The following is a 25,155-nucleotide window of genomic DNA, read 5'->3' on the forward strand; positions in this document are numbered from 1 at the left end:
TACAGCGCTCTCATTAGCCCTTGTTCCTCCAATGAAGGCGTGGCCGCCTCACTTAACTGCACTTACTTAGACCCAGGCTCTTCATTGGTTCCTTTTTTCGACACTCTGATTGGTCTATATTCCTCCTTGGGGGTGGGCCCTCCAGGTGTGGCCAGATTCTCATTGGCCTAGCTCCGTATGATGTCATGAACCAGCGCCCGTCGCTTTCGCTGAGACGTCATTCACGGGCGCCAACCCCGACAAGACCAGAGAGTAGACAGCGGAACAGGCGGAGGCCGCTGGGCCGAGGCGGTAGTAGTGGCGACAGCGACGGCAGCAGCGATGGCCGGGGCGGGGCCAGCCCCGGGACTCCCGGGTGCAGGAGGACCTGTGGTCCCGGGCCCTGGCGGCGGCATGCCGGGCAAGAGCGGGGAGGAACGCTTGAAGGAGATGGAGGCGGAGATGGCCCTGTAAGGCCCGCGGTAAAAGCCGTCCCAGAGTCAGAGCCACCGAGCGCTGGAGTCTCCAGGCCGAAATTAGCCCTACATGGCTCTGTCATGGGCAAATGGGACTTTTGGGATTGTGGGGGCGGGAGTAAGAAGAGGTTGGCAGGGGTGAAGGCGCTATCGCGGTATACCCAACGTTTTAGAATTAATGCGAAGTCCTGAGCTGTGGTGTCGGTTTTGCCTCCTCAGGTTTGAGCAGGAAGTTCTGGGGGCTCCGGTAACCGGCATCCCAACTGCTGTGCCTACGGTGCCCACGGTCCCCACGGTGGAAGCGATGCAGGTCCCAGCAGCTCCAGTGATCCGCCCAATTATCGCAACCAACACTTACCAGCAGGTACGGCTGAGCTAAGGCATACAAATCAGAGAGCACAGTGCCTTGAACACAGTGTTTGTATACAGAGAGCTATTGACATGTCGATTTATTGATTAGCATGACAAATGTTTTATGTGCCAGGCACTGAGAACACAGTAACAACTAAGTAAACAATATCTCTGCCCTTTGGGAGCTTATATTCTAGAGCATGTTGTCCAGTAGAACTTTCTGTGATGACAAAAATATTCTGTATCTATTTAAAATTTACGTTTAAGTTAAATAGTTCCTCAGTCTCATTAGTCATGTTCACCTGCTCAGTAGCAAGCTATATATGACTAGTGGATAGAGATTACTAAAAAGAAAACAAGTAACTGAAACTTGTTCATTCTGTCAGTGATTATTGGGTGCCTTCTCTGCATCAGGCACTATTCCAGGCATTAAGCATGTAGCAGAAAACAAGACAGAAAAACAATTGCTACCTTTTTGGGGTTTATATTTTACTGGGGAAAGACAGGTCAAAGTAGAGTAAGAAAGGCAGAGGTTTATCAGCGTGGTCAGGGAAAGCCTTTCTGAGGAAGTGAGAGTCAAAGATATAAAGGACATGATAGAGGGAACCATGGGGATACGTAGGGGAAGAGCATTCCCAGCAGAGAGAACTGCCATTGCAAGGGCCATAACAGAGGTGCATACCTGACATGTACAAGGAACAGCAGAGAGAACAGCGTGGCTAGAGCAGAGTGAGCAAGGGGGAGAGTGAGAGGGGATGAGGACAGAGAGGTGATAGACACCGGACCTGGTAGTGCCTTGTGGGCCACCATAAAGACCTTGGTTTTTATTCTGAGATGGCATGCTGTTGAAGGATTTTGAGCAGATGGGTATTATGGTCTAACTTAGATATTAACTAACTATGGCTGTGTTTGGAGAACAGACTATAGAGGGCTAGGGCAGAGTTAAGGAGACTGAAGAAGAGGCTACCATAATCATCTAGGTAAGAGACAATGATGGCTTGGACCAGGGTGGTGGCATGGGAGATGAGCAGGAGAGGCTGGACATAATTTCAAATAGTGCCAAATGCATTGAGGAAGATGAAACAGGATAAGAAGAAAAGTTGCTACTGGGAGGGGCTAAGGACAGCTTTCACAAGTGTGATCCCAAAAGCCTTAGCGAAAAGTGACATTTTAACTTAGACTTAAGGTTGACAGATCGTCAGCACCACACAGGAATGCAAAGAATGAAACCCTTGGCCTCTAAGGGTAAGCCAGCCAGGGCAGCTTGGGGGCACTGAATCAGGCCCCTCACCCCAATTTCCTCCCCAACAGGTCCAACAGACTCTGGAGGCCCGGGCAGCTGCTGCAGCCACAGTGGTTCCTCCCATGGTGGGTGGCCCTCCTTTTGTGGGTCCAGGTAAGTAAGGAGTGGTGGAGGAGAGGGAGCCAAGGGATCAGGTACGGTAATAAAAAGGGATGCCTGGGACACTCCTCCCACCATCCTTGTTTCTTTCCATTCCAACAGTTGGCTTTGGCCCTGGTGATCGGAGTCACCTGGACAGTCCAGAGGCTCGAGAAGCTATGTTCCTGCGTCGAGCAGGTAGGTCTGGGGCCAAGAACCCCACATTTAACCAAGCACTCTTGTTTTGACTACTGCAGCATCTTGCCGACATCATTATGCTAACTCACCCTCTTCATTTCATCCCTGCTCTGACATTACCATCTTTCTAAAGCACAAACCTGATCCTATACTTGTCAGTTTGGCCTTCGTAAGGCTTCACTTGATCATTGCAAAGCAACCCCCTTGCCATTTCTCCTAATCCCTACTCTTTGCTGTGTTTCTCCATAGCACTTAATACCTTGTAACAAGCTATACGATTTACTCATTATGGTTATCACCTTTTGTTTCCTCTAAAATACAAGCTCCATGAGGGACAAAAGTCTCGGTGCCTGTCACATTGTAAGCATTATGTGCTATCTGTTGATGGGATAAATAAGCGCCAAGCTCTTCACCTGGCAGTCAAGACCCGACATCACCTAGCCCCTTACAGAGAGATCCCCATATGCTCCCTAGGAGCCCGAAGCATTGCTAGAATGCCCACAACGTTCTTGTTGATCTCCCTTCTCTCCCCTGCTCACTGTCACCCAAATATAACCTTCTAAAGCCTATTAACTAAATTAGAATCAAGTTAACTAGAATCTGTCCTCTCCACAGGTCATTCTTACTTTTGTTGTCAAGGTGACCTTTATATACACAGTCAGTTTTTGTGACACTACTTCCTTATATGTATGAAAAGAATACATGTTCCATAAAGTTCTGGTACGATCTCCATTAGATCAAACTTATTGATTGTGTTACTTAATTCCTGTTATACTTTTTTTATCTGATATCTGAGAAATCTCAACATTTCTTATTCTCCAGTATGGTTTCGATCAAAATGCTCATCTGACCTAGTCACCCTGCCCAGCTTCCAACCCTGCTGTGGCTCCCTGCTGCCCTCAGGAGGACATCTATGGTCCAGCCAACAAGGCTATGCTTGGACGCCTACTGACTTTTTGACCAGTCTCTTATGATGCTTTCCAAATTTCAACTTCTGCTATTACAATTATACTAAACTGAAAAGGGAAAAAATTGTATTTGTAAATGTTCTCCTTGCCAGTAGTCTTTACAGTCACCCTTTGCCTGACCAAAGGCAGTTGGGTCTTTATTATCCTTTAGGTTTCAGCTCACAGGTCCCTTTCTCCAGGAAGCCTCTAGCCACGCTGGCTAGGTCAAAGGGCTCCTCTGGGCTCCCACCACTCCCCAGGCTTCCTCCTCCTAGTTCCACTCACCCTGCCTGGGCTTTACCCCATCCTGGCCCTGATCACTCTGGGATGTCACTCTCTGGTGATGGGTCTATTCCCTTCTGCTTTGGACCAGGAGCTCCCTGAGAGCCTTTGGTCTTTCGGTGTGTCCCTAGTATTGTCCAGAACAGGGACAGGCCCAGAGGAGATGCCCAGTGGTAAATTTTTGTGAATGAACAAATGGAAAGACTCCTGCATCTCCCAGAAGGTTCCCCAGACTCTTCTCCAGGATTTCTTGGATGCTGAGAGTACCTACACACACACACCTCACCTCAAGTGCCCCGGTCCCCCATGACACACACCCCCATCTCTCTCTCCCACAGCTGTGGCCCCCCAGAGGGCCCCTATCCTGCGTCCGGCCTTCGTCCCCCACGTGCTACAGAGAGCAGGTGAGGGGGCCAGGGTCATCATCCCTGCCACATAACTTCCCCCCCAGCCCTCCAACTCCCCCACTAACACCCTGACAGATTCTGCTCTTTCTTCTGCAGCAGGTGGTCCCCGCCCTATGGCCCTGCGGCCCCCTCACCAGGCTCTTGTGGGCCCCCCTCTGCCTGGCCCCCCCGGACCACCTATGATGCTCCCACCAATGGCTCGGGCCCCAGGGCCCCCTCTGAGCTCCATGGCTGCTCTGAGACCTCCCCTGGTAAGTGTGGACAGGGAGCTCATGGTCAGAGGTGTGAAGGTTGGGGAGATGCTCAATCCTGGCTTGATGGGCCATGTCTTAAGTCTGCCTTCTCACTCTCTGACTCTGTCTCAGTCTCTCACTATTGCTTTTCGTGGCTAAATCTGTTTTTCTTTCTTTTTGTGAGGAAAGTAGAGAAACACATGCTGTGGGTTGTTTCTGTCCCTATATCTCTATTTTTCTTTTGATTTTCCCCGTCTGTTTTTCTGCCCTGGTGTCTTTGTCCCTGTGTCTGTCTCTGACTAGAGCCTCCTTTCTCTGTCTAGGTGTCTCTTGTCTGCTCTCCGGCTCAGGCCCTTCCTTTGTTGTACAGGATGGGAGTAAGATCTGAGCCTCTGAAAGGGCGCTCTTCATTGTCTCGCCTTGCCCACAGGAGGAGCCAGCGACACCTCGAGAGCTGGGGCTGGGCCTGGGCTTGGGCCTGAAAGAGAAGGAAGAGGCAGTGGTGGCCGCGGCAGCCGGGCTGGAGGAGGCTAGCGCAGCAGTGGCTGTTGGGGCAGGAGGTGCCCCCACCGGCCCTGCGGTCATCGGGCCCAGCCTGCCATTGGCCCTGGCCATGCCTTTGCCTGAGCCTGAGCCCCTGCCCCTCCCGCTGGAAGTTGTACGAGGCCTACTTCCCCCACTACGCATTCCTGAGCTCCTGTCCCTGCGTCCACGACCCCGGCCCCCACGGCCTGAGCCACCCCCTGGCCTCATGGCTCTTGAGGTAAGCAGGGAGCATAGCAGTTGGGGATGGGAGGCAGGTAGAAAGGGCGGGGAGTACAGACAGGATCCCATGGCCTTCCACACCCAGAAACCACATGTAGTCCTCTACTGATGGAGGTAGGGGGACCCAGAAAATTGGAGGGGCTGGGAGGACATGGGGAAGGAGGAGGCAGACACAAGTACCTCACATTCAGAAGTACATCCAGTTCTTTAATTATGGAAGCAGGAGAGTGAGGGGCAAAGGCAGGTGGGGGAGCCTGAAGGGGATGCATGGGTCCAGAAGACTCCCAACACCAAGCCCTTTGCACCCCATCCCCTTTCCTGTACAGGTCCCAGAGCCCTTGGGTGAGGACAAGAAGAAAGGAAAGCCAGAGAAATTGAAACGCTGCATTCGCACAGCAGCTGGGAGCAGCTGGGAGGACCCCAGCCTGCTGGAGTGGGATGCAGGTAAGGGGGCCCAAGGGCAGGGCCAGGCATTGCTCATTCAAGGACACACCGAGGTCTCCTCCTTGGGGCAGACACAGGGAAGGTAAACCAGGTCACTCCACAACTGCCGCCTCTCTGTAGGGCAGGCCCTGCTGCGTGCTTACCTCAGGGAGGCCTAGACCGTGGCTCTGAGGGGCAGGCCTCACCTAGCCACTGAACAGAATTTGGTAGAGGCAATTGGTACCTAGGACTTTCTGAACTCTGTTTTATTCATGAGAGGCCTGGCTTGCTAAAGGTAAAAGAGCATTTTTTTTTCCTGCCAACTTCTTATGAAAAATTTTAAACACTGGGAGTGCCTGGGTGGCTCAGTCAGTTAAGTGTCTGCTTTTGGCTCAGGTCATGATCCCACAGTCCTGGGATCAAGCCCCACATCGGGCTCTCTGCTCAGTTAGGAGCCTGCTTCTCCCTCTCCCTCTGCCTGCGGCTCCCCCTGCTTGTGTTCCCTCTCTCTCTCTCTCTCTCTCTGTCAAATAGATAAATATCTTTAAAAAAAATTTTTAACACTGAATTGCACAGTGAACAGTCATGTATATCCACCCCCTAGATTCAGCAATTGACATTTTGCTATATTCACTTTATCCTTCTATGTGTATGTATGTCTTTCTGGATTTTGCTCAGTCATTTGGAGCGAGTTATAAATGAAGTTATCACTTCACTCCTAAATACCTCCGCATTCATCACCTAAGAAAAGTGACAGTCTCTTTTATATCATAATATCATTAACGTTCCTAAAAAAATGAATGGTCATTCTATAGTATCTCATATTCCCTTTATGTTTAAATGTCCCCAGTTGTCCCTAAACCATCTGTTACAGCCATCTTTTCCCGTGAATCAGGATGCATGCAGTTTTCAGTCTCTAGATTATCTTCTCATGAGAATGGTCTCCCTCCTACCATTTTGTCTTGCGTATAACAGTTTTTTGAAGTGTCCAGCCCAGTTGTTTTGTAGAAGACCCCTCTCTCTGAGTTTATCAGACTATTTCCTCTTAGGGCGGCCTAACTTGTTCCCAGAGAGTATCCTTAATCACCAGAGAAGCTGTGGGGCAGCCACAGTGCTAGCTGAGGAAGCGATTCTGAGTCCTTGACTTCTGCCTCTTCTTTTGGGACTCATCTACCTGCCCCAGGCCAGGGCATGGCAGTGTCAGCCTAGATGTGGTCAGTGCAGGCTGTAGACCCCAGTTCTGTGACCTTGGGCAAGTCACTTAACCTTTCTATTCTTCTTTCCTCACTCCAACAAGGGAATAATAATAATAGTATGTGCCTTGTCAGGGAAGGGATGCTTTGGGCTTGAGTATGTTCGGTCTGGCTCAGGCCCAGCCCAGGGGATATGCTCGGGAATGGCAGTGGAGGTCAGCCTTGGAGAAGGATCAAACAGTGTGTTCGTGTTTTAGAGAATTAGAGCGGGCTTTGCAGAGGAAGCAAATGGGTGTCAGGGCCTAGGGGATATCCATGGGGAGATGTCCAGGAGACCAAGGGATGCTGGGGGCTCAGAGGAGAGGCCAGGGTGAGGACAGAGTTGGAGCCTTCATCATGGGAACAGATGAGATGGTCCTAGGGTGGGGAAAGGCAGTGCAGGTAGTTAAAAGTGGGGTCCCTGGAGCCAGGTGCCTAAGTTCCTGTCCTAGCTCTGCCACTACCTGGTTGAGTAACTTTGGGTAGGTAACATGACTTCTCTGTGCCTTGGTGTAAAAGGGCCGTTGGGAGTTCCAGATGTGTTAAAACTTCTCGAGTACTTAGCAGAGAGTCTAATGCAGGGTACATACCATACAGATGTTGGCTGTTATTATGGAGAGGGCCCCAGGCCAAGACTGCTGGGGATACAGAAGGAAGAGGGTTTGGGGGATGCCTCCAGAGAAGGGGGGGCTGTTTAAATAAGGCAGACATAGGGCCAGGCATCTGCATCTTCTGACCTCTTCTTTCCCAACCCCAGATGACTTCCGGATCTTCTGTGGGGATTTGGGCAATGAAGTGAATGATGACATCTTGGCACGCGCCTTCAGCCGCTTCCCATCCTTCCTTAAGGCTAAGGTGATCCGAGACAAGCGCACAGGCAAGACCAAGGGCTATGGCTTCGTCAGCTTTAAGGACCCCAGCGACTACGTGCGCGCCATGCGTGAGATGAATGGTGGGTGAGGCCTCTCTCAGGGACTGTGGGTATGACCAGCATCTGGCCTGAGCCTGACCCCAAGCCTGACCTTGAACCCTCCATTCCCACAGGGAAGTATGTGGGCTCACGCCCCATCAAGCTGCGCAAGAGTATGTGGAAGGACCGGAACCTGGATGTGGTGCGCAAGAAGCAGAAGGAGAAGAAGAAACTGGGCCTGAGATAGGGTCTGTGGCTGGGCACCCGCTCCCTCCTGGCCGGGCGCTGGCTCTTCTCCCAGTTCTCTTTGGAAGATCCCCCACTATCCACCCACCCACCCTCCCCCAAACCAGTTTCAATAAATTTACGTTATTTCCGTCCCTGGCTGAGCTTGGAAGCACTCTTTGGGGAGTAGGGCTTGGCATCCCCGGATCTGGGAATAGTGAATCGTGGGGAGCTTTAAAAGTTTACCTAGACAAACATGCAGATGGGCATTTTTCCGTCCCTACTGTGCACCCATCACATCTTCCTTAAGCCTCTTGCAAGTGTATGCTGAGTGCAGCCCATTCCACAGAGGAGAAAGCAGCGGCTTATAGCGAGCAAGCCGAGACTCAGCCCGGTTGTCTTCTGACTCCAGCCTGTGTTCTCAGTACAAGGTAGGGGTTCTTCTGGGCCCTGCCCTTCTGGAGGTCACAGCCTTCCAGGCTTTCGTCCATTGAGCAAACTCACCAAAGGCCTAGCCAGTTCTGGGGACAGTGACTGAAATAGTCCTGGACTCTGTTCCCTCAGAGCTCAGGGTCCAGTGGCGGCAGATTGGCCCGTTGCCACATGGAGTGGTTAGGGTTGGGATGGCGGAGCCCAGGGTGCTGACCTGGGAGTTGGGGAGGGCTTCCTGAAGGAACTGGCCACATCTGAGTCTGTCTCATGCTCTTGCTGTCATTCTCTCCCAGTCTCTGCAGTTCTCACCCTCTGCATCTCTGAGACTGTTTTCCGGCTTCTTCACTCTGCCAAATCCCAGCCGACTCCTCTTGCCTTATGTCTGTGTGGACCCCCTCGAGTACACAGCTTCTCTGTGTCTGTTTCCCTGTGAGTGTCTCTGTGAGTGCCCCTCTGTTTCTTGTCTCTGAGCATCTATCTCTGAGTCTCTATTCTCTCTCTGCATCTGTGGGTCTCTTCTGCCTCTCTCTTCCCAGACCCAAGCTTGACACTGCCTGTCTGAGGAAGTGTCCAAGGAGGATCTTGAACACTAGACTAAGAGCTTAGACTTCGCCCTGAAGGCAGCAGCAGGCCCTGAGAAGCTGGAACCAAGTTCAAATGGATTGGCATCAGATTTGCAGTTTAGAAAGAGCCCTGACATGGCCATGCTGTGGACTGGAGGTCTGAAGGAGGCAGGGGCAGGGACCAAGTGAAGGAGGGAGACTGCGTGGTTCAAGCGTGGGGAGGGGATGAGGGTCTCCCAGGGGCAGAGCCAGCAGAACCCTGGGTTGAGAGGGGGCATGGGAGGAGGAAGGAAACAATGCCAAGACCTCTCTGGGAAGCTGGTCGCCCCCCCCCCCCCAGGGGAGGTGTCAAATTTCCTCTGTTCTGGCCTTCCTCCCTTACTGCTCCCTCTCTGACGTCACATTTTCCAGTCTGGTTAGAAGGGTGAGGGCCTCCCTCCCTCACAGGAAGTGCCCTTCAGCCCCCTGCCACCTGGGCTAGACAAGCCAGCCCCAGGACCCTCAATCCCTACCCCCACATCACTAGCCCTTCCTGCTCCTGACCCCCTTCTGCTCACTTCAGTCACGGAACAAGGAACAAGGGAGGAGATAGGAAGAAGGAATGATTGCAGAAAGGAAGCTTTTATTTTTCACTATTTAAATTCAATTAATTAACATGTAATCTATTACTGGTATCAGAGGTGGAGGTCAGTGATTCATCAGTCTTATAAAATACCCAGTTCTCATTACATCACGTGCCCTCCTTAATGTCCATCACCCAGTTACCCTGTCCTCCCTGCTTCCTCCCCTCCAGCAACCCTTCAGTTTGTTTCCTATGATTAAGAGTCTCTTATGGTTTGTCTCCGAAAGGAAGCTTTTAAATGAGTGCGTTTAAGTCCTCCTGAGGAAAGGGAGAGAAAGCCCGACGGTGGGGTTGAGAGGCAGATGGATGAGATGAAAGGATGTAGCAAGCGGAGATGGAGAGATGGGGAGGGAGACAAAGATGGAGAGGTGAGACCTGCAGGTGAAGGCAGTACAATGGGAAGGGACATGAGAAAACCCAGAGAGAAAGATGGAGACAGAGAGATAAGGAGGTAGGGAGAGAGATGGGGAGGGACTGAAACTTAGCAGGAGAGATGGTGACAAGGCCTCACTGGAGTCAGGCCTGGTGCAACAGAGACCCAGAGCCAGGGACACTAACTAGGGCGGAGAGCCATGGACAGTCGGACACACGCAGGAGAAAGGCCAGCTTCAGGGAGAGGAGGCCTGGGGCCTAGTGGAGATCAGCAGGTTAGGATACCCTCCCTGCAGGCCCCTGGGTTAGATACCTGGGGGCTCTTTCTTCCCCCAATGCTGAGGCCAATCCCAGCACCCCCCACCTGCCCATTCTGTGACCCGTTAAGTGGCTCACCCTCCGAAGGCCCAATTTCCTAATGTAACATGAACAGAAGAGCAATACCCACGCTCCCGTCCTCCCACCCCCAAAATGGCAAGTGGTTAATGGTCAAGCAGGGTGAATACTGGAAAATGCCCATATCAAAGATGTTCTTTTTAATGGTAAATACTTATTAATACATACAGCAGGATGGGTACAACCACGGGCTCTGAAGCCAAGCTACCTGGGTTTAGGGTCACCAGATTTAGGAAATAAAAATACAGGACAGGGGCGCCTGGGTGGTTCAGTCAGTTAAGTATCCGACTCTTGATTTCAGCTCAGGTCATGGTCTCAGGGTTGTGAGATCGAGCCCCCAGTTGGGCTCTGCACTCAGCGGGGATTCTGCTTCTCTCACTCTCCCTCTTCCTCTGCCCCTCCCCCTGCTTGCATTCTCTCTCTCTCTGTCAAATAAATAAATAAATCTTTAAAAAAATATAGGACACCTAGTTAAATTTGAAGTTTCAGATAAACAGCAAATTTATTTTTTATATTTATAATTATGTCCCAACTATTGCATGTATATATATATGTTACATGTATACAGGTGGTTCGTTTGTTTCTTTTCTGAATCATTTGAAGCAAGTAATACTTCACCCCTAAATATCTGTGTTCATTTCCTTATAGAGACCTTTTATACCATAATACCATAATCACATCTAAGGAAATGAATAATTCTATATCTCATATTCGGTTCATACTCAAATTTCCTCCATTTGTCTCAAACTATTATAGCATAGGATTCTGGAGATGAAGAGAAGTGAAGGGAAGTCGGCTTCAATTTCCCCTTTCATAAAATGAAGACTAGTACTTACCTCATAAAAGGATTAAATGAAGGCCCAAGGCCCAGTTGGTGGCATGCAATGAGCCCTCAATAAATGTTAGCTATTAGAATTACTGTGGTTATTGGTCACATTGTTGATGTTATCATGATTGACACTACTCAAGAGCAGCCCCAGAACGTCCTCAAAGCCTTCGAAGGGGAGAACTCGGCCTGGTTGGGGATCCTGGGTCGGCCTCCCCCACCCCGCCCCGCAGTCCCCCTACAGATTGTGACGTTGGCGGACCTGGGGTCTGGCCGGAAATCCCCCTTCCTGTTGCAGATAAGCCAGGCGCGGCCCAGCTGACCCCAGACCCTCCCCCCTACCCCCCATGTCGCAGGATCAAGTACCCAAGATGGAAAACCTGTCCACCAAACCCGCTGCTCCACCCCCATCACCCCGTAAACATGCCTCCGCACCCTGGGTCTCTCAGAGACGACCGTTCCCCAAGCTCCTGTCCAAGTCCAAGCCACCCCTGCAGCAGGACAGCTGTAGCTATCAGGAGGCAGACGGCCATCCCTGGGGGGGGGGGGGGGCGGGGGCGGGGGGCGCTTGGCCCCGCCCCGGGCCCTGCAACTCGACCCTGCTGCGACCCCCGGCTCTGACGTCTTGGAAAATTCCCCCTGCCCAGGCCCCCAGGGGAGGGGGTACATAGTATGAAATGGGGCTGAGACCCCTGGCCGGGGACAGAGAAACCCGCCAGAGGTGAGCCATGAACTGGATGTCTGGGGGCCTGGACTTCTGGGTTGAGGGAGGAGAGGGCTGAAGTCCCTTACTCCTAGTCTGAGAAAAGGGACACTGGAGGCCAAGATTCCAGGGTCCTGGGGAAGGAGGGAGCAAAAGGCCTGGACTCCTGGGTCTGAGAGAAGCAAGGGCTGGGGCCCAGACTCCAGGGTCCCTAAGTGTCACCAGCTCACCCCTTGCCCCCTTTTTTCTCCCTGCCCAGAACATTGACAAGGCGCATCCATGGACTTCTGGAACTGGGATGAAGCGTCTCCACAGGAAGTGCCTCCAGGGAACAGGCTGTCAGGGCTGGGTAGGCTGCGGGGACTGAGTCCACGTCTGGGGAGGGTGCACAGGTGGGGGCCGCCGCTGACCCCGACCGGGCCCTAACCGCCTCACTGCCTGCAGAAGGAGCTGAACTCGGCTTCTATTTCCCCGAACTGGCGCTCCCAGGGGACACGCGGACAGGGGAGCCACGCTGGAAAGGTGGCTGTGGGCTGGCACTCCTGGGAGCTGAGGAAGGTGAGAGGCTGGGCTCCGGGGTCTGAGGGAGAAAGGGGGCGTGCCTGGACGCCTAAGGCTGAATGGGGAGAGGGCTTCGGGCTGGAAGTGCTGAGGTTGAAAGAGGACGAGGCAAGGGTCCTGAGTTCTAGGTGTGAGTGAGTAGGGGCTGGGGGTAATAACTCAGGCCCGGACAAATAAAGACTGCTGGGTGGGTGGTCGAGGGGGCGTCTCTAGTCATTGCTCACACCCTTCCCGAAACTCTGCTTGTTCTTACCCCTCGCAGGGCTCCCACAGCCGGACTGGGACTCCGCGTTACCGCACCCAGAAGCTCCATGGGGGCCGGGTGAGTGTGTGCGCAGAGGCGGGGTAATGAGGGGACTGGGGTCCTCCACCGTAGCTAGAGGTTTAAACTTGATCTTTGAGGGGAACGGGGCTAGCACGGGAACGCCTGGGTCCTCCAGATGGCACGGCCTAGATCCGGGAGCGCAGGGCGTCAGGGCTGAGAGCTTAGATTCCAAGAACCCCTGAGGGGGCCGGGGACCCGGACACCTGGGCTCCCCTCACTTGGGGTCTGTTACTCCTCACAGAGCCCGCCCCTCAGGCTCTTCCGTGGTCGGGAGACTGGACAGACTTGGAGTGCACCGGCTCGGACCCTTGGAGCGGCGTCTCCCAGGCCCTAGGCCCCGCCCCTCCCGGCCTGGGTCCCGCCCCCTTCGTTGGTGCTGCGGGGGCAGCGGGCCAGAACTGTATCATCTCGGGGGGAGAGACCAACCCGTGGTCTTGCTCCCAGGCCGCCGCCAGCTCCACTAACTGGGACTGTTCTATGGGCCTCGACGGCCCCGCCTACTGGGGCCAGGGCCTCGGAGGGGAGCAGAGCGCGGACTCTACCATTTCGTGGGGTGGGCCTGCGGGCTCAGACTGTACCACCTCCTGGGTCTCGGGGCTGCATACGGACTGCACCACCTCTTCAAAGGGGTACCAGACTTCAGATCTCACCACGTCCTCCGAACCGAGCCAGCCGTCGGACGGCGTAACCTTGGCTTGTTACCCCAAAAATAACCACCGAGGTGAGAGGTCAGCAGGACCAGAATCTAGTGAGGCGGGGCCTAGGCGCGTAGGGGCGGGACCCGGGAAACTGGCAGCGAAGGTGCGAGGCTTAGTCACCTGAGAGCCAGAGAGAGGCGGTGACGGTGGGTCGTAGGGGAGGAGAGAACTAAAACGGTGGTAGTCTAATAGGGAGCAAGAGACCAGAACCTAGGCTCCTGGATTAACTGAGAGGAAAAAGGTGAGGGTCCGGATGCCTGGGTCACCAAGGTGTGGTATCCAAACTCAGAGCTCTAAGTTTCCGAGACGGGGGCCCCGGCTGCCTGGGTCCCTGTGGACGATTCTTGGGTTCCTTATATGGAGGGATCTGGACTCTTTGGGCCCCAAGGTGGAGGGATCTGGACTTCTGGGTCCCGAGTTGGGAACACCCGGACCCTTGCACCTTCGAAGCGAGGGAGCCCGGACAGCTGGGTCGTCGAAGGGACATGGTCTGGGTCTAGGAAGCCGAGTGTGTTCATCTGCCTGCACTCCACAGGTCCCATTCAGCTGTGGCAGTTCCTCCTGGAGCTGCTCCGAGACGGGGAGCGTAGCAACTGCATCCGCTGGACTGGCAACAGCCGCGAGTTCCAGCTGTGTGACCCCAGAGAGGTGGGGGAGCCTCCCAGACGCGCCACATCCCGCCCGGGCCTCCTCCCGTTCAGTTTGGCCGGGCCACTCTGTTTGCCCCTTACTTGGCCCCGCCCCCAGCTCGTACTTCTCTCCACCCCGCCAGAAGTTACCCGGACTAACTCGCGTCCAGAAAGTACCTGAAACCGCGCCCCCCGCCCCGCCCGTCCGTTGCCAAGCCCCGCTCCCTCCTGCTTTCAGACTAAGCCCGGCCTCTGTCCTAGGTGGCGCGGCTGTGGGGTGAGCGCAAGAGGAAACCCGGCATGAACTACGAGAAACTGAGCCGAGGCCTACGATACTACTACCGCCGCGACATCGTGCGCAAGAGCGGTGGGCGCAAGTACACGTACCGTTTCGGGGGCCGCGTGCCTGGCCTGGCCTATCCGGACTGCGCGGGGGGTGGACCGGGAGGAGCGACCCAATAAAAATATCCCATCAAACTAGTCGTGAGTGCCGCCTGCATCCTTCCCACGGATACTGACTAAACCCGCTAGGGACCCTAAGTGTGCACCACCACACTCACCTTCCACCCCCCTCCCCGCCCGCGTGATCCCAAGTTACACCCAGAGTCTTAGGGGACCTACTTGTGTGCTCACTGTGTGATGTAACTTTCAAAGGAATCATCTCACTACCTATAGGGCCTACATTGTGCCTGCCTGTGCTGGGACTTGTAAAGGAATCAGACCCAATCATTAACTTTCGAGTTTACCTACTGTATCCCTCCTGAAGAGAGGACTCAAGAGTCAAAAAAAAAAAAAAAAAAAAAAACAGTTTATGTGTGTCCTTTCAGTGCCTGGGACCATTAAGGAATTGGGGCTAGGGTTTGATCCCCCAAATCACCTACTGTCTTCCCACTCCAAGCTGAGGGTGATAGAACTCCTATCTAGACCCCAAGGAGAGCCTACCCCATTCTGGGAACCACTGAGCCCCTAACGAATGGTCCTTCCATGGACTGACAAGATGCCTATTTTATTTTATTTTATTTTATTTTATTTTATTTTATTTTAAAGATTTTATTTATTTATTGGACAGAGAAAGACACAGCGAGAGAGGGAACACAGCAGGGGAAGTGGGAGAGGGAGAAGCAGGCATCCTTATGGACTCTGAGAAACAAACTGAGGGCTTCAGAGGGGAGGGGGGTGGGGGAATGGGATAGGCTGGTGATGGGTAGTAAGGAGGGCACGTATTGCATGGTGCACTGGGTGTTATAGGCAACTAATGAATCATGGAACTTTACATAAAAAACCAGGGATGTACTGTATGGTGACTAACATAATTTTAAAATATTATAATAATAAAAAAAAAAGAAGAAGAAGAAGCAGGCTTCCTGCTGAGCGGGGAGCCAGATGCAGGTCTCGATCCCAGGACCTGAGCCGAAGAAAGACACTTAACGACTAAGCCACCCAGGTGCCCCAAGATGCCCATTTTAAATATCTTGTCTGGGGAGGACTAACCAAGAAGGTAACCTGAAGGAGGTGAGGGAAGGAAACAGCTTCAGGAAGAGCACTGCAGACCCAGGGGACAGCAAGTGCAAAGGCCCTTAAAGGGATGTCAGCCCACATGTTTAAGCAGGAGGAGACCAGTGTGGCTAGAACAGTGGGAGTAAAGAGAAGAAGGACAGAAATGGGGGTATAAGAGGGACCAAACTGTGTAGGTCATTTGTAAGGACTTTGGCTTTTGACTGAGAGAGTCGGACAAGACCCAAGGGGAGGGTTCTGGGCCAAAGGGAAATGATCTGACTGAGGTGTTAACAGGGTCCCTCTGGCTGAGTGGATGATTGTGGAGGGCAGTAGGGAAGCCAGGAGGCCAGGGAGTGGGCTACTGCAATAGCCGAGGCTGGAGGTGCCCATGGCTAGAACCAGATGTGGGAGAAAATTCTGAATATATTGCTAAGGCAGAGCCAAGAGGATTTCTTGATAGATCAGCTGTGGGGTATGAAAGAGTCAGGGATACCTCTCTGACTAGAAGCACAGATGTGTCACTTTCCAAGATGGACAGATTTCTCCCAGACCCAAGCTTTTATTCTTAACCCCTCCTCTCTGTGATGCAAGACTTTGGTTTGAGTCTTCAGGAACTCAAATCTGTGTTAATTTGTGCCTTCTGAGGCTTGGGGAAAGAAAGTAATGAGCAAGAAGAAGAAGAAGAAGAAGGTAATGAACAGGAGGTGGAGTCTGGGTATTCCTCATAATGTGATAATGACCCTGGGAGAAAGACTGGTTTGATTTCAAACCCCTAACAACTGATCCAGTAATAATCACAAAGAGAGTAAGGATTCTTGTGTTTTGTTCAGTGATGCTTCCCCAAGGCTTACAGAAGTACCTGGCACAGGGTAAGCGTTCAATAAGAAATTCTTGCATGAATAAGGATACTTCTGCTGGGATATTTCTCTCAGGCCGACTCCACAGCTAGCCCCAAGGAACCAAAACTCCTTTCCGTCGGTAAAAACAGTAAGGTGATGAGAACCTGTAACCAGAAGTGTCAAGCCCCAGCTCGGACCTTCGAAGTGCCACGCAAGCTCACGATTGGACCAAGAGTACCAAGAGATGATGAACAGGTATTCAGCCCAATAGGAGTTAGGAGTTCTCCCGGATGGGCGAGGCCTTAGTGGTTTTCGCTGACGGCCTCCCCGAGGGCGCTCTAGCCATGCGGAAGACTCCCATTTACTCCACCTCCCCCACTTCCGGCCGGTCTTAATTCCGCTTCCGGTCCGATTCTGGCGTCTTTGCTGAGGGTCACATTGAGCTGCGAGTTGCTGCTGTGGTGTGTTTAGGTGAGTGTCGAGGGCTTGGGAAGCTGGGACCTATCCTGGGGATCTGAGGAACCGGACCTAGTTTCTCCGAGAACGAAGTGAGTTTCTGGGCAGCGGCGTCCGGCTTCCCTGGTCCCTGGGGTTCTGTTCTGTTAGTAGTCCTCTAGCTAACGAGTATGTAGCTCTTCTTTAATGCCAGGTAACGTTTCAAGTGACTTTATTAATTCATTTCGTCTTCCCTCCAGCGCTATGAGGTAGGGCCTGTAATGATCCCTTTTTGACAGTGGAGCAACTGAAACTCAGCGATATTAAGCTACTTAGCCAGTGTCCAGGGTTTGGATCCCGTAGTTTGGACTGTAGTGTCCTCAATCTCAGGCCGCAGGCGTGGCCCCCCTGGCTTTCCCGGGCCGCAGCCTGGCTCCCTGGTTTCAGGTCCTCCCTCCCGCTTGGACGTTGGAGAGGCCTCAGAGTCATCCCTGAACCTCCCTTCCTCCCAGCCCCCCCGCCCGGCCCCCAAAACAACTGCTCTGAACAGGTCCCAGCGCTGGTATTCTACGTCCTCCTCCCCACGCCCCTCTACCCTTTTCCCCGAGACTCCGCACCACTACCTTGGGTCCCTTGACTTTAACACTGGCCTGCTCACTTCTTTGTAACCCCATTACTCTTCGAATTCTCTGGGATAGAGGCAGTTTCACATTACCTGGCAAAAACTGCGTGTCACCTCTTAAAAGACTTTATAACGGGTTTTTAACTCTGGGTCTGCAAAATCGGTAGAATGCAAGGTGTGCTAGGACTTGAATGGGGGAAAAATTACATCTGTATTTTTCCTAATCTGTAATTGAAATGTAGCATTTCCTTCAGTTAGGAATGGAGGCAACAGCTTTAGTAATATTTGCATCATACATGACTTTGTCCACAATCAAAATCACAGGTCATCTTATATCAAATTATGGTTGCAGATGTCACAGAATACATTTCCACTTACGATTACTTCAGCTACATACAACTGGTGTTCTTTGTGATGCTCTGCAGTTTTTTAATGCATTTAAAAATACTCTGAGAGAGGGTCATTAGACCCTTGAGTTCATGGCACCAAAGAGATGAAGAACCTCTGGAGGGTAGGTTCTGTCAATGATTGGGTGCAGCTCCTGCACTTGTATGACCTTGGGAAGTCACTTAGACACCCTGTGCCTTGTCTGTGAAACAGTGATAGTAATAGTTCCTACCTTTTAGGGTGGCTGCAGAAGTAAAGTGTAGAACAGTGCTTGGCCTAAACTAAGCACTCCGTGAATGTTAGTTAGTGTTATTTTGGGATGAATAAGGCCTGATTTTGCTAAGTAGTTACCGCCCTCCACCAAGCCCTGCTGTAACTGCCACACTTAGATGTATGGATTTGCCCCACCCTTCACCTCTGTGTGTATATGTTGAGAGGGAGAAAGTGGTGGCTTGTTCACCTATTCCATTCTCCCGTGCCTGGGTGGGCGACATCCCCCTGCCTACACCCCCTAGAACTTTTGCCAACATCCACTCTCTTTGTCTCCAAGAGTCAGCACCATGGCAGAAGAAATCAAGACCAAAATCAAGAACTACCAGACCGCCCCTTTTGACAGCCGCTTCCCCAACCAGAACCAGACTAGGAACTGCTGGCAGAACTACCTGGGTAAGCAGGGCACGGGGATGGGAAGGGATGCAGAACCTTTTCCTGGTCCCACACTTCAAGGTGCTTGCTTACCTGTTGCCTGCTCCTCAGGGATCTATACATCCCAGGCCTCTTTTTTGCCTGGACATCCTACCTTGCAGGGCCCATGCCCCTCATCACAGCTCTGTTTAAATCCAAGATCTGGGCCAGGGTCACAAACTTTGGTTCCTACAATGATTTTTTTTTTTAAAGATTTATTTGTGTGTGTATGAGACGGATATTAACATACATATAGGAAATACATAAAACATAATGTACAGTTAAATGAATAATAGTTAAGTGAATCCCCCGTGTAACTATAACCTGGAGAGAAAATGAGATCCTGTCAGCAGTCTGAGCTTGCTTGCCTACTGCACGCCCTGTCTTACACACAGCATCCTACTCCCTCAACTAGAGCTGCTGCACTGCCAACTTAAGGCAGTCACATTTTGGTTTTATCACTGCTCTTAGGTTTGCCTCTTGATGAACTTGACAAATATTGGAGATATTCTCTTTTGTTTGGGCTTCTTCATCCAGCAGTTTTGAAGATTCTTCCTTGCCGTGGCATGTAGTTTGCTCATTTTGATTGCGTACAGTTTTCCATAATTTATTTCCAGACACTTGCGTGCTGTCCAGTTTCAGGCTTTTACGAATGACGGTGCTATAAACGTTCTCTTAAATGTAATTTTTTAAAAAAGATTTTATTTATTTATTTGACACAGAGAGAGAGAGACAGTGAGAGGGAACACAGGCAGGGGAAGTGGGAGAGGGAGAAGCAGGCTCCCAGGGGAGGAGCCTGATGGCGGGGCTCGATCCCAGAACGCTGGGATCACGCCCTGAGCCGAAGGCAGACAATTAACGACTGAGCCACCCAGGCGCCCCTCTTAAATGTAATTTGACATCCGTGTGAATGCTGCTATGTAGGGAATGTGCCCAGGTGTGGAATACCTGGAGTAATTTTCTTTTTTTTCTTTTAAGTAATTGCCTACTTTAAAAAACCAAATTATCTCCCTCCTGTCTTCCTCTGTAGGATGCCAGCATCTTAGCCCCAAGATCATCTTCCCCTTCCCTTGCCCTGGTTTTGGACTTCCATAATCCCCACATGTGCCCCTCACGTTGCCCCCTCATTCCAGACCCCAGAATTTTCAAGTCAAACAGTACTTGTCTAGTAAAATCAACTTAGCGAGCCCTATCTAGCCCTTATCAGTACTTCTGTAGGAATAGACATTCCTTGTGACACTTGTTTTGTGGGTGTATGTATATATAACTGTTGTGAAGTAAAGATGATTTCTGACAGTTTTGATGAATAATGTGTTCCAGTCCTTGCCTGGGCTGACCCTGAACTGCTCTCTCCACAGACTTCCACCGTTGTGAGAAGGCAATGACTGCTAAAGGGGGTGATGTCTCCGTGTGTGAATGGTACCGGCGTGTGTACAAGTCCCTCTGCCCCATATCCTGGGTACGTGCCACCTCCTGGGGCCCTTGGAACGCTGGGGTGGGGTCTTAGCAGAGAGAAGTATGGTAGCTCAGTGGCGGCTCATCTGGGAGAAGCAGAGGGAGGACAGGGCATTGCGCCGTCCATGGGACTGAGCCTTGTCTTCTTTCTGGAATTGTCTCCCTTCCCTCTTTTCGCCAGTACTCTCAAACAGTCAGGGCTCTTGGCCAGAGCGACCAGGGCCCTCTCCTCGTCCTTGCTACATCCATCTCGCCCATGGACTCCACAAATACATACACAGTGCTGGCTCCCCGTCCCTGTGGGGCTCACCATCTTGTGCAGTTCTGTGCCTTTTTATTATGCACATTTGATTTACAGTGTGTCTTGGAGCCTTTCTTATAATAATGCATATAGGTCTGCCTTACTTGTTTTAGCAACTTACATATGCTTTTATTTAACTGATTCCCTTTTGATGGAGGTGATGTTCTCATTTTTTCAGTATATTTGAAGCATCCTTGATGTATGCCTTTGGGGCTTATTTCTTGAGAACAAATTGCCTTAATGCAGTCTGCTTCAGCTTGCCTGGTTTTCCTTCCCCCTCTCCGGCCACATTGTCAAGTGTCCTCGAGTGCCCCGTGCCCTTCCAGGATTTCCCCTTGTCCCTGGGGGATTGAGTAACCTGATGTTACAAGTATGTAGCATCCCACCTCCACCCTCAGAGCCTGCATCGGGTGCATGCTGGACAGGGTGCCAGGAAGCATGCTTCTAGGCCCGGTGGTGCCCTACACCCCATTCTCGGGACCTGGGCCTGCCCTCGCCTTGAGAGCATCAGATTGTGTGGTTCCTACCCTCAGGTGCTGGCAGTGTCCCCTTTGTTAGGGCTTATAAATGTATTCTGCAAAGCCCCCTTTATACGGCTACCCTGGTTTCTTTATTTCAAAAACTTGGTGAAGTAAGAATAAATGGTTGTTTCTGTTTTTTGTTTTTGGGTTTTTTTTTTTTTTTTAAGATTTTATTTATTTACTTACTTATTTACTTATTTGAGAGGGATCATGAGCAGGGGGAGGGGCTGAGGGAGAAGCAGACTCCCTGCTGAGCTCCCAGAATGGGAGCCTGATGTGGGGCTTGACCCCAGGACCCTGGGATCATGACCTGAGCCAAAACCAAGAGTTGGACGCTTGGGGTGCCTGGGTGGCTCAGTCGTTAAGCGTCTGCCTTCGGCTCAGGGCGTGATCCCGGTGTTCTGGGATCGAGCCCCACATCAGGCTCCTCCACTGGGGCCTGCTTCTTCCTCTCCCACTCCCCCTGACTGTGTTCCCTCTCTCGCTGGCTGTTTTTCTCTCTGTCAAATAAATAAATAAAATCTTTTTTTTTTTTTTAATTTTTTTTTAAAAGATTTTATTTATTTATTTGACAGAGCGAGAGACAGCCAGCGAGAGAGGGAACACAAGCAGGGGGAGTGGGATAGGAAGAAGCAGGCTCATAGCAGAGGAGCCTGATGTGGGGCTCGATCCCATAACGCCGGGATCACGCCCTGAGCCAAAGGCAGACGCTTAACCACTGTGCCACCCAGGCGCCCCTAATAAATAAAATCTTAAAAAAAAAAAAAAGAGTTGGATGCTTAACCAACTTAGCCACGCAGGCGCCTCTTTTTTCACTTTATAAAATGGCACTTCAGTGTACGATTCCGTGGCAAGAAATGTTTTCCCCTCTATTTAATGGTTTCCTGAGTTTCCATTCCATGAAGTAGGATCATTGGGCAAAGAGAAATTTGGATCAGACCAGCCTGATTCTTTAAAAGAGAGACAGAGAGGTAAACCCAGTGAATGAGAAATTCACACATAGAAAACGGTGGACTATAGACAGTACAAGTCCAGTGCAAGGGAATCCAGGGGAATCCAGACATGAAAAAGTGTCTATCCCCACTCAGTCAGGACAACACCGCTTAAAACAACAGAGAGATGCTCATTTTTACCTTGCGGTCTGGTGCGAGAATTATACAGGTTGACAGTGCTAAATGTTCGTGGTTCTATAAATGAGGTCATTTTGGCAGAAGCTTACAAAATGGGGAAAAACCTCTCCAGATGTGGCAGTTTTACATGTAGACATCCTACAAAGATGCTCGTCTACAAGGATGTCCACCGCAGAGCTGTTTGTAATGAGGAGCATTCAGAAACAGCCCGAGTTAGATAAACGATGGTACGTTTATCTTGATTTATGTGACAGAATACAGAAAGAGCTCTAAGAGGGGCGCCTGGGTAGCGCAGTTGTTAAGCGTCTGCCTTCGGCTCAGGGCGTGATCCTGGCGTTCTGGGATCGAGCCCCACATCAGGCTCCTCTGCTGGGAGCCTGCTTCTTCCTCTCCTACTCCCCCTACTTGTGTTCCCTTTCTCGCTGGCTGTCTCTCTGTCGAATAAATAAATAAAATCTTTAAAAAAAAAAAAAAAAAAAGAAAGAGCTCTAAGAGTTGTGGAAAAGGTAAGTTGTAGGACAATCTACATGGTATCGCCCAGTTTGTATGTATGTTTTTCAAAGTAGAATTCGTGATACAGGGGGTGTGTATGTGTGTGTGTGTATAAATAGGCACTTAACCGTGGGCCAGCTGCTTTGTAAGCACTTTATATTCTGTGAGGGCAAACATGCTAAAAAACGGTATGAGATGGAGACTGTTGTCACTATCCTCATTTTACATCATTAAAAACTCAGGCCCTGAAGGGTTGAGGAATTTGCCTGAGGTCACACAGCTAGGAAGTGATGGGGCAGGGGTTCAGAGTCATTCTTCTGTATCCATGCTTTTGTCCACTGCCTCTAATGTATGGCATATAAATGTGAGTCTCTGTGTCTAAATGGATATGCTTCTGGCTGCCTGTAGGAAGGTCTACCGCAAGTTGCAGAATGTTAGTTTTTACTTTGGGGAGTGTTAACGGTTGGATGTGGGCCTTTCTGTCGTTGCTCATATGCGTGCATACCTCTGTGGTCAACGGTAGGATCGTCATACTCTCCATGCAGTTTTGCATCTTGTTGCACTTGAGTATGTATCTTGGAGATCCATTCGTGCCAGAGCATAGATCAGCCTCTTTTTTTTTTATTCCCCCCTCACTGCTGCCTAGTATGTCTTCTTTCCTCTATTCTGCCAAACATCATTGAGTGTTGACTCTGGGGTTCCTGAAACAGGGACAGCCACACTCTTGAATCTCTGTACAGTCCTGCATCTCCCCAAGGACAGCCCCGCAGCAAATGTGGGATGTTTCTCATCCACCCACCCCCGCCAATCCCCTACCCCCTCAGTAGCTCAGTTCATTTTGGACGGTGATTTTTGTCTTTCTGGGTCACTGCTGATTCTCCCACTCCTGGAACAGTGGCAGTACGGGGCTTCCTTGTTGACTGACCGAACAGGTGGGCAGAATGAGGAAGACAAGCGTTCACCCATCTGGCTTCCCCACGGAGGAAGGGAGTAACGCTGGCTGTCTTTCCACAGGTATCAGCCTGGGACGACCGCCGGGCAGAAGGCACATTTCCTGGGAAGATCTGAACTGGCTCCGCCCACCTCTCCTCTGTCCTCCATCCTTCTCCCAGGGTGGTGAAGGGGAACCTGGGTGCATGGGGATCCCTACCCTGGGATTCTGAATCATGGCTTAACTAATAATAAATATTCATTGGAAAAGTGTTAAGACTGCGTCTGTGTAAAAGAGCCAGACAGTCGGGCAAGAAGCTGTGGTGGGAATTAATACCTTGACCAGTAAGAGGGCCTTCAGGGTGATTGTTTTTTTCTGTTTTGTTTTATGTTATTAAACTGACCACCTTCTCTATACCAGACAATAGAGTGAGTGATTATACAAAATAGCCTCAAGCCCCTGGGTGTGCTAAAATTTATCTGTATATTCCCCTTTATTATCCATACAGTTTGAAAAAAACTTTTCTTACATAATTTTTGAACCACGTGAAAATAGCCTAATAAAAACTCCTGTGTACCCATCGCCTAGCTTGAACAGTTACCAACAAATGACCAATCACTTTCATCTCTAATTATTCCCCTCCCCGTCTAGGTGATTTTAAAGCCAATCTGGGGATCATATGTTATCCAGAAATAAGTAAGTATATGTATTCTCTTAGAGTTGCAGGTTTATTTTACACATAATTATACTACCATTATTACGTCTTAAGAAATTAATGATAAATTTTTAATATCGTCTAATGAGCAGGAGTTTTTTTAAGTATCTTTTTTTTTTTTTTTAAAGATTTATTTGACAGAGCACAAGTAGATGGAGCAGCAGGCAGGAGGAGAAGGAGAAGCAGGCTCCTCAGAGAGCCCAACATGGGGCTCCATCCCAGGACCCTGGGATCATGACCTGAGCCGAAGGCAGACGCTTAACCAAGTGAACCACCCAGGCGCCCCTAATAAGCAGTTTTCTGCACAGTGTGTAATTTCTCCCTCTGTTCTGGGCCTCCTCTTCTCGTGGTGATGATTGGAAGTCATTTAAGCAGGCCAAATTAAGAACATTCATCCTTGCTGCCCGAAGAGAAATCGCCACACTATGGTGGTCCAGAATACCATCCACCAGACTGCCCAGCATAGCTAGCTAGAGCACCAGGTTACGGCTGGATTGGTGTTTCCTCAAGACCACTCAAACGGTTGAGAGACAGACTTATCCAAAGCACATTGGGGTGAGCAGAGAGATGGTTCTTGTACTGAATGAACATGGCCTTAGGGAGGGATCTTGTGAAACATCTGCCTACGAGGACGAGGGGCTCTAAGCAGAGGACCTCATGCATGCCCAGGGGCTTTGAGGAACTGTAGAAGCTTATGTCATGTGTTGGATAGAAGAAAGAACTTCAATGTGGTGAAAATTTCAAATACACCACGGAGTCCAGTGAAAAGATGTGGGACTTATTCTGATCCCAGATGCCCAGTTCTGCCCAGAGGCTGCCATCATCAGCACTTCCCCATGCATTCCCCCGCAGAGACTGCCTGGATATCTACAAGTATTTACAAATACGTACTTTCTATGTATTTGATTTGGTAAAGATTTGATAGGACTCTGTTTCCTGTCTGATCTACCACTTCTTGTTTGCTCCCACAGTTCCTGCCATGCTGGCCTTTCAGGGCGACAGGAACTATGTGAGCAAATGAAGCGTCAACATACACCAGGCCGGCTCCAACCTTGAGGGCTTTGCATTTGCTGTTCACCCTGCTTGGAATGCCTTTCCACCAGACACCCACGTGGCTGTCTCTGTAGGTCTCCCTCAAGTACAACTGAGACCTTCCCTGATCACTCGACCTAGCATCTCAGCTCCCATACACACATTTGCAGCCCTTCAC

At 50.8% G+C, this 25,155-nt stretch overlaps 3 protein-coding genes across 10 annotated transcripts; all 3 read left to right on the forward strand.

The window, feature by feature from the left end:
* The first annotated feature begins 222 nt into the window (after positions 1-222).
* On the forward strand, positions 223-7,964 carry RBM42 (RNA binding motif protein 42). 3 transcript variants are annotated; one of them, XM_026484439.4, is made up of 10 exons: positions 225-449; positions 675-819; positions 2,118-2,202; positions 2,311-2,385; positions 3,953-4,018; positions 4,097-4,272; positions 4,685-5,017; positions 5,346-5,463; positions 7,432-7,626; positions 7,719-7,964. In XM_026484439.4, the coding sequence occupies exons 1-10, from the start codon at positions 322-324 to the stop codon at positions 7,829-7,831; spliced, it is 1,434 nt and encodes a 477-aa protein (XP_026340224.1). In that variant the 5' UTR covers positions 225-321; the 3' UTR covers positions 7,832-7,964. The 3 variants fall into 3 exon arrangements, with proteins under 3 accessions (XP_026340223.1, XP_026340224.1, XP_026340222.1); XM_026484437.4 differs by having other exon boundaries at positions 226-449; positions 4,118-4,272; XM_026484438.4 differs by lacking the exon at positions 3,953-4,018 and having other exon boundaries at positions 223-449; positions 4,118-4,272.
* A 4,038-nt stretch (positions 7,965-12,002) lies between these two features.
* Positions 12,003-14,404, forward strand: ETV2 (ETS variant transcription factor 2). 3 transcript variants are annotated; one of them, XM_026484540.3, is made up of 6 exons: positions 12,003-12,072; positions 12,168-12,281; positions 12,547-12,606; positions 12,851-13,330; positions 13,843-13,955; positions 14,198-14,404. In XM_026484540.3, the coding sequence occupies exons 1-6, from the start codon at positions 12,003-12,005 to the stop codon at positions 14,396-14,398; spliced, it is 1,038 nt and encodes a 345-aa protein (XP_026340325.1). In that variant the 3' UTR covers positions 14,399-14,404. The 3 variants fall into 3 exon arrangements, with proteins under 3 accessions (XP_026340325.1, XP_044234855.1, XP_044234856.1); XM_044378920.2 differs by having other exon boundaries at positions 12,168-12,255; positions 12,536-12,606; XM_044378921.2 differs by lacking the exons at positions 12,547-12,606; positions 12,851-13,330 and having other exon boundaries at positions 12,168-12,245.
* Positions 14,405-16,635: 2,231 nt separating this feature from the next.
* LOC113244843 (cytochrome c oxidase subunit 6B1) lies at positions 16,636-24,877 on the forward strand. Of its 4 annotated transcripts, none has more exons than XR_008960142.1 (5): positions 16,636-16,743; positions 18,267-18,382; positions 19,759-19,859; positions 23,314-23,926; positions 24,074-24,877. XR_008960142.1 is itself a non-coding variant. In XM_026484528.4 (4 exons), exons 2-4 carry the CDS (start codon positions 18,277-18,279, stop codon positions 23,365-23,367), a joined length of 261 nt encoding a protein of 86 aa, XP_026340313.1. In that variant the 5' UTR covers positions 16,636-16,743; positions 18,267-18,276; the 3' UTR covers positions 23,368-24,877. The 4 variants fall into 4 exon arrangements, 2 of the variants coding, with proteins under 2 accessions (XP_026340313.1, XP_057170353.1); XR_008960143.1 differs by having other exon boundaries at positions 16,725-16,820; positions 18,269-18,382; XM_026484528.4 differs by having other exon boundaries at positions 23,314-24,877.
* The last annotated feature ends 278 nt before the right edge of the window (positions 24,878-25,155 follow it).

This window comes from Ursus arctos, unplaced genomic scaffold (assembly GCF_023065955.2).
Source record: "Ursus arctos isolate Adak ecotype North America unplaced genomic scaffold, UrsArc2.0 scaffold_19, whole genome shotgun sequence".
Taxonomy (NCBI): Eukaryota; Metazoa; Chordata; class Mammalia; order Carnivora; family Ursidae; genus Ursus; species Ursus arctos.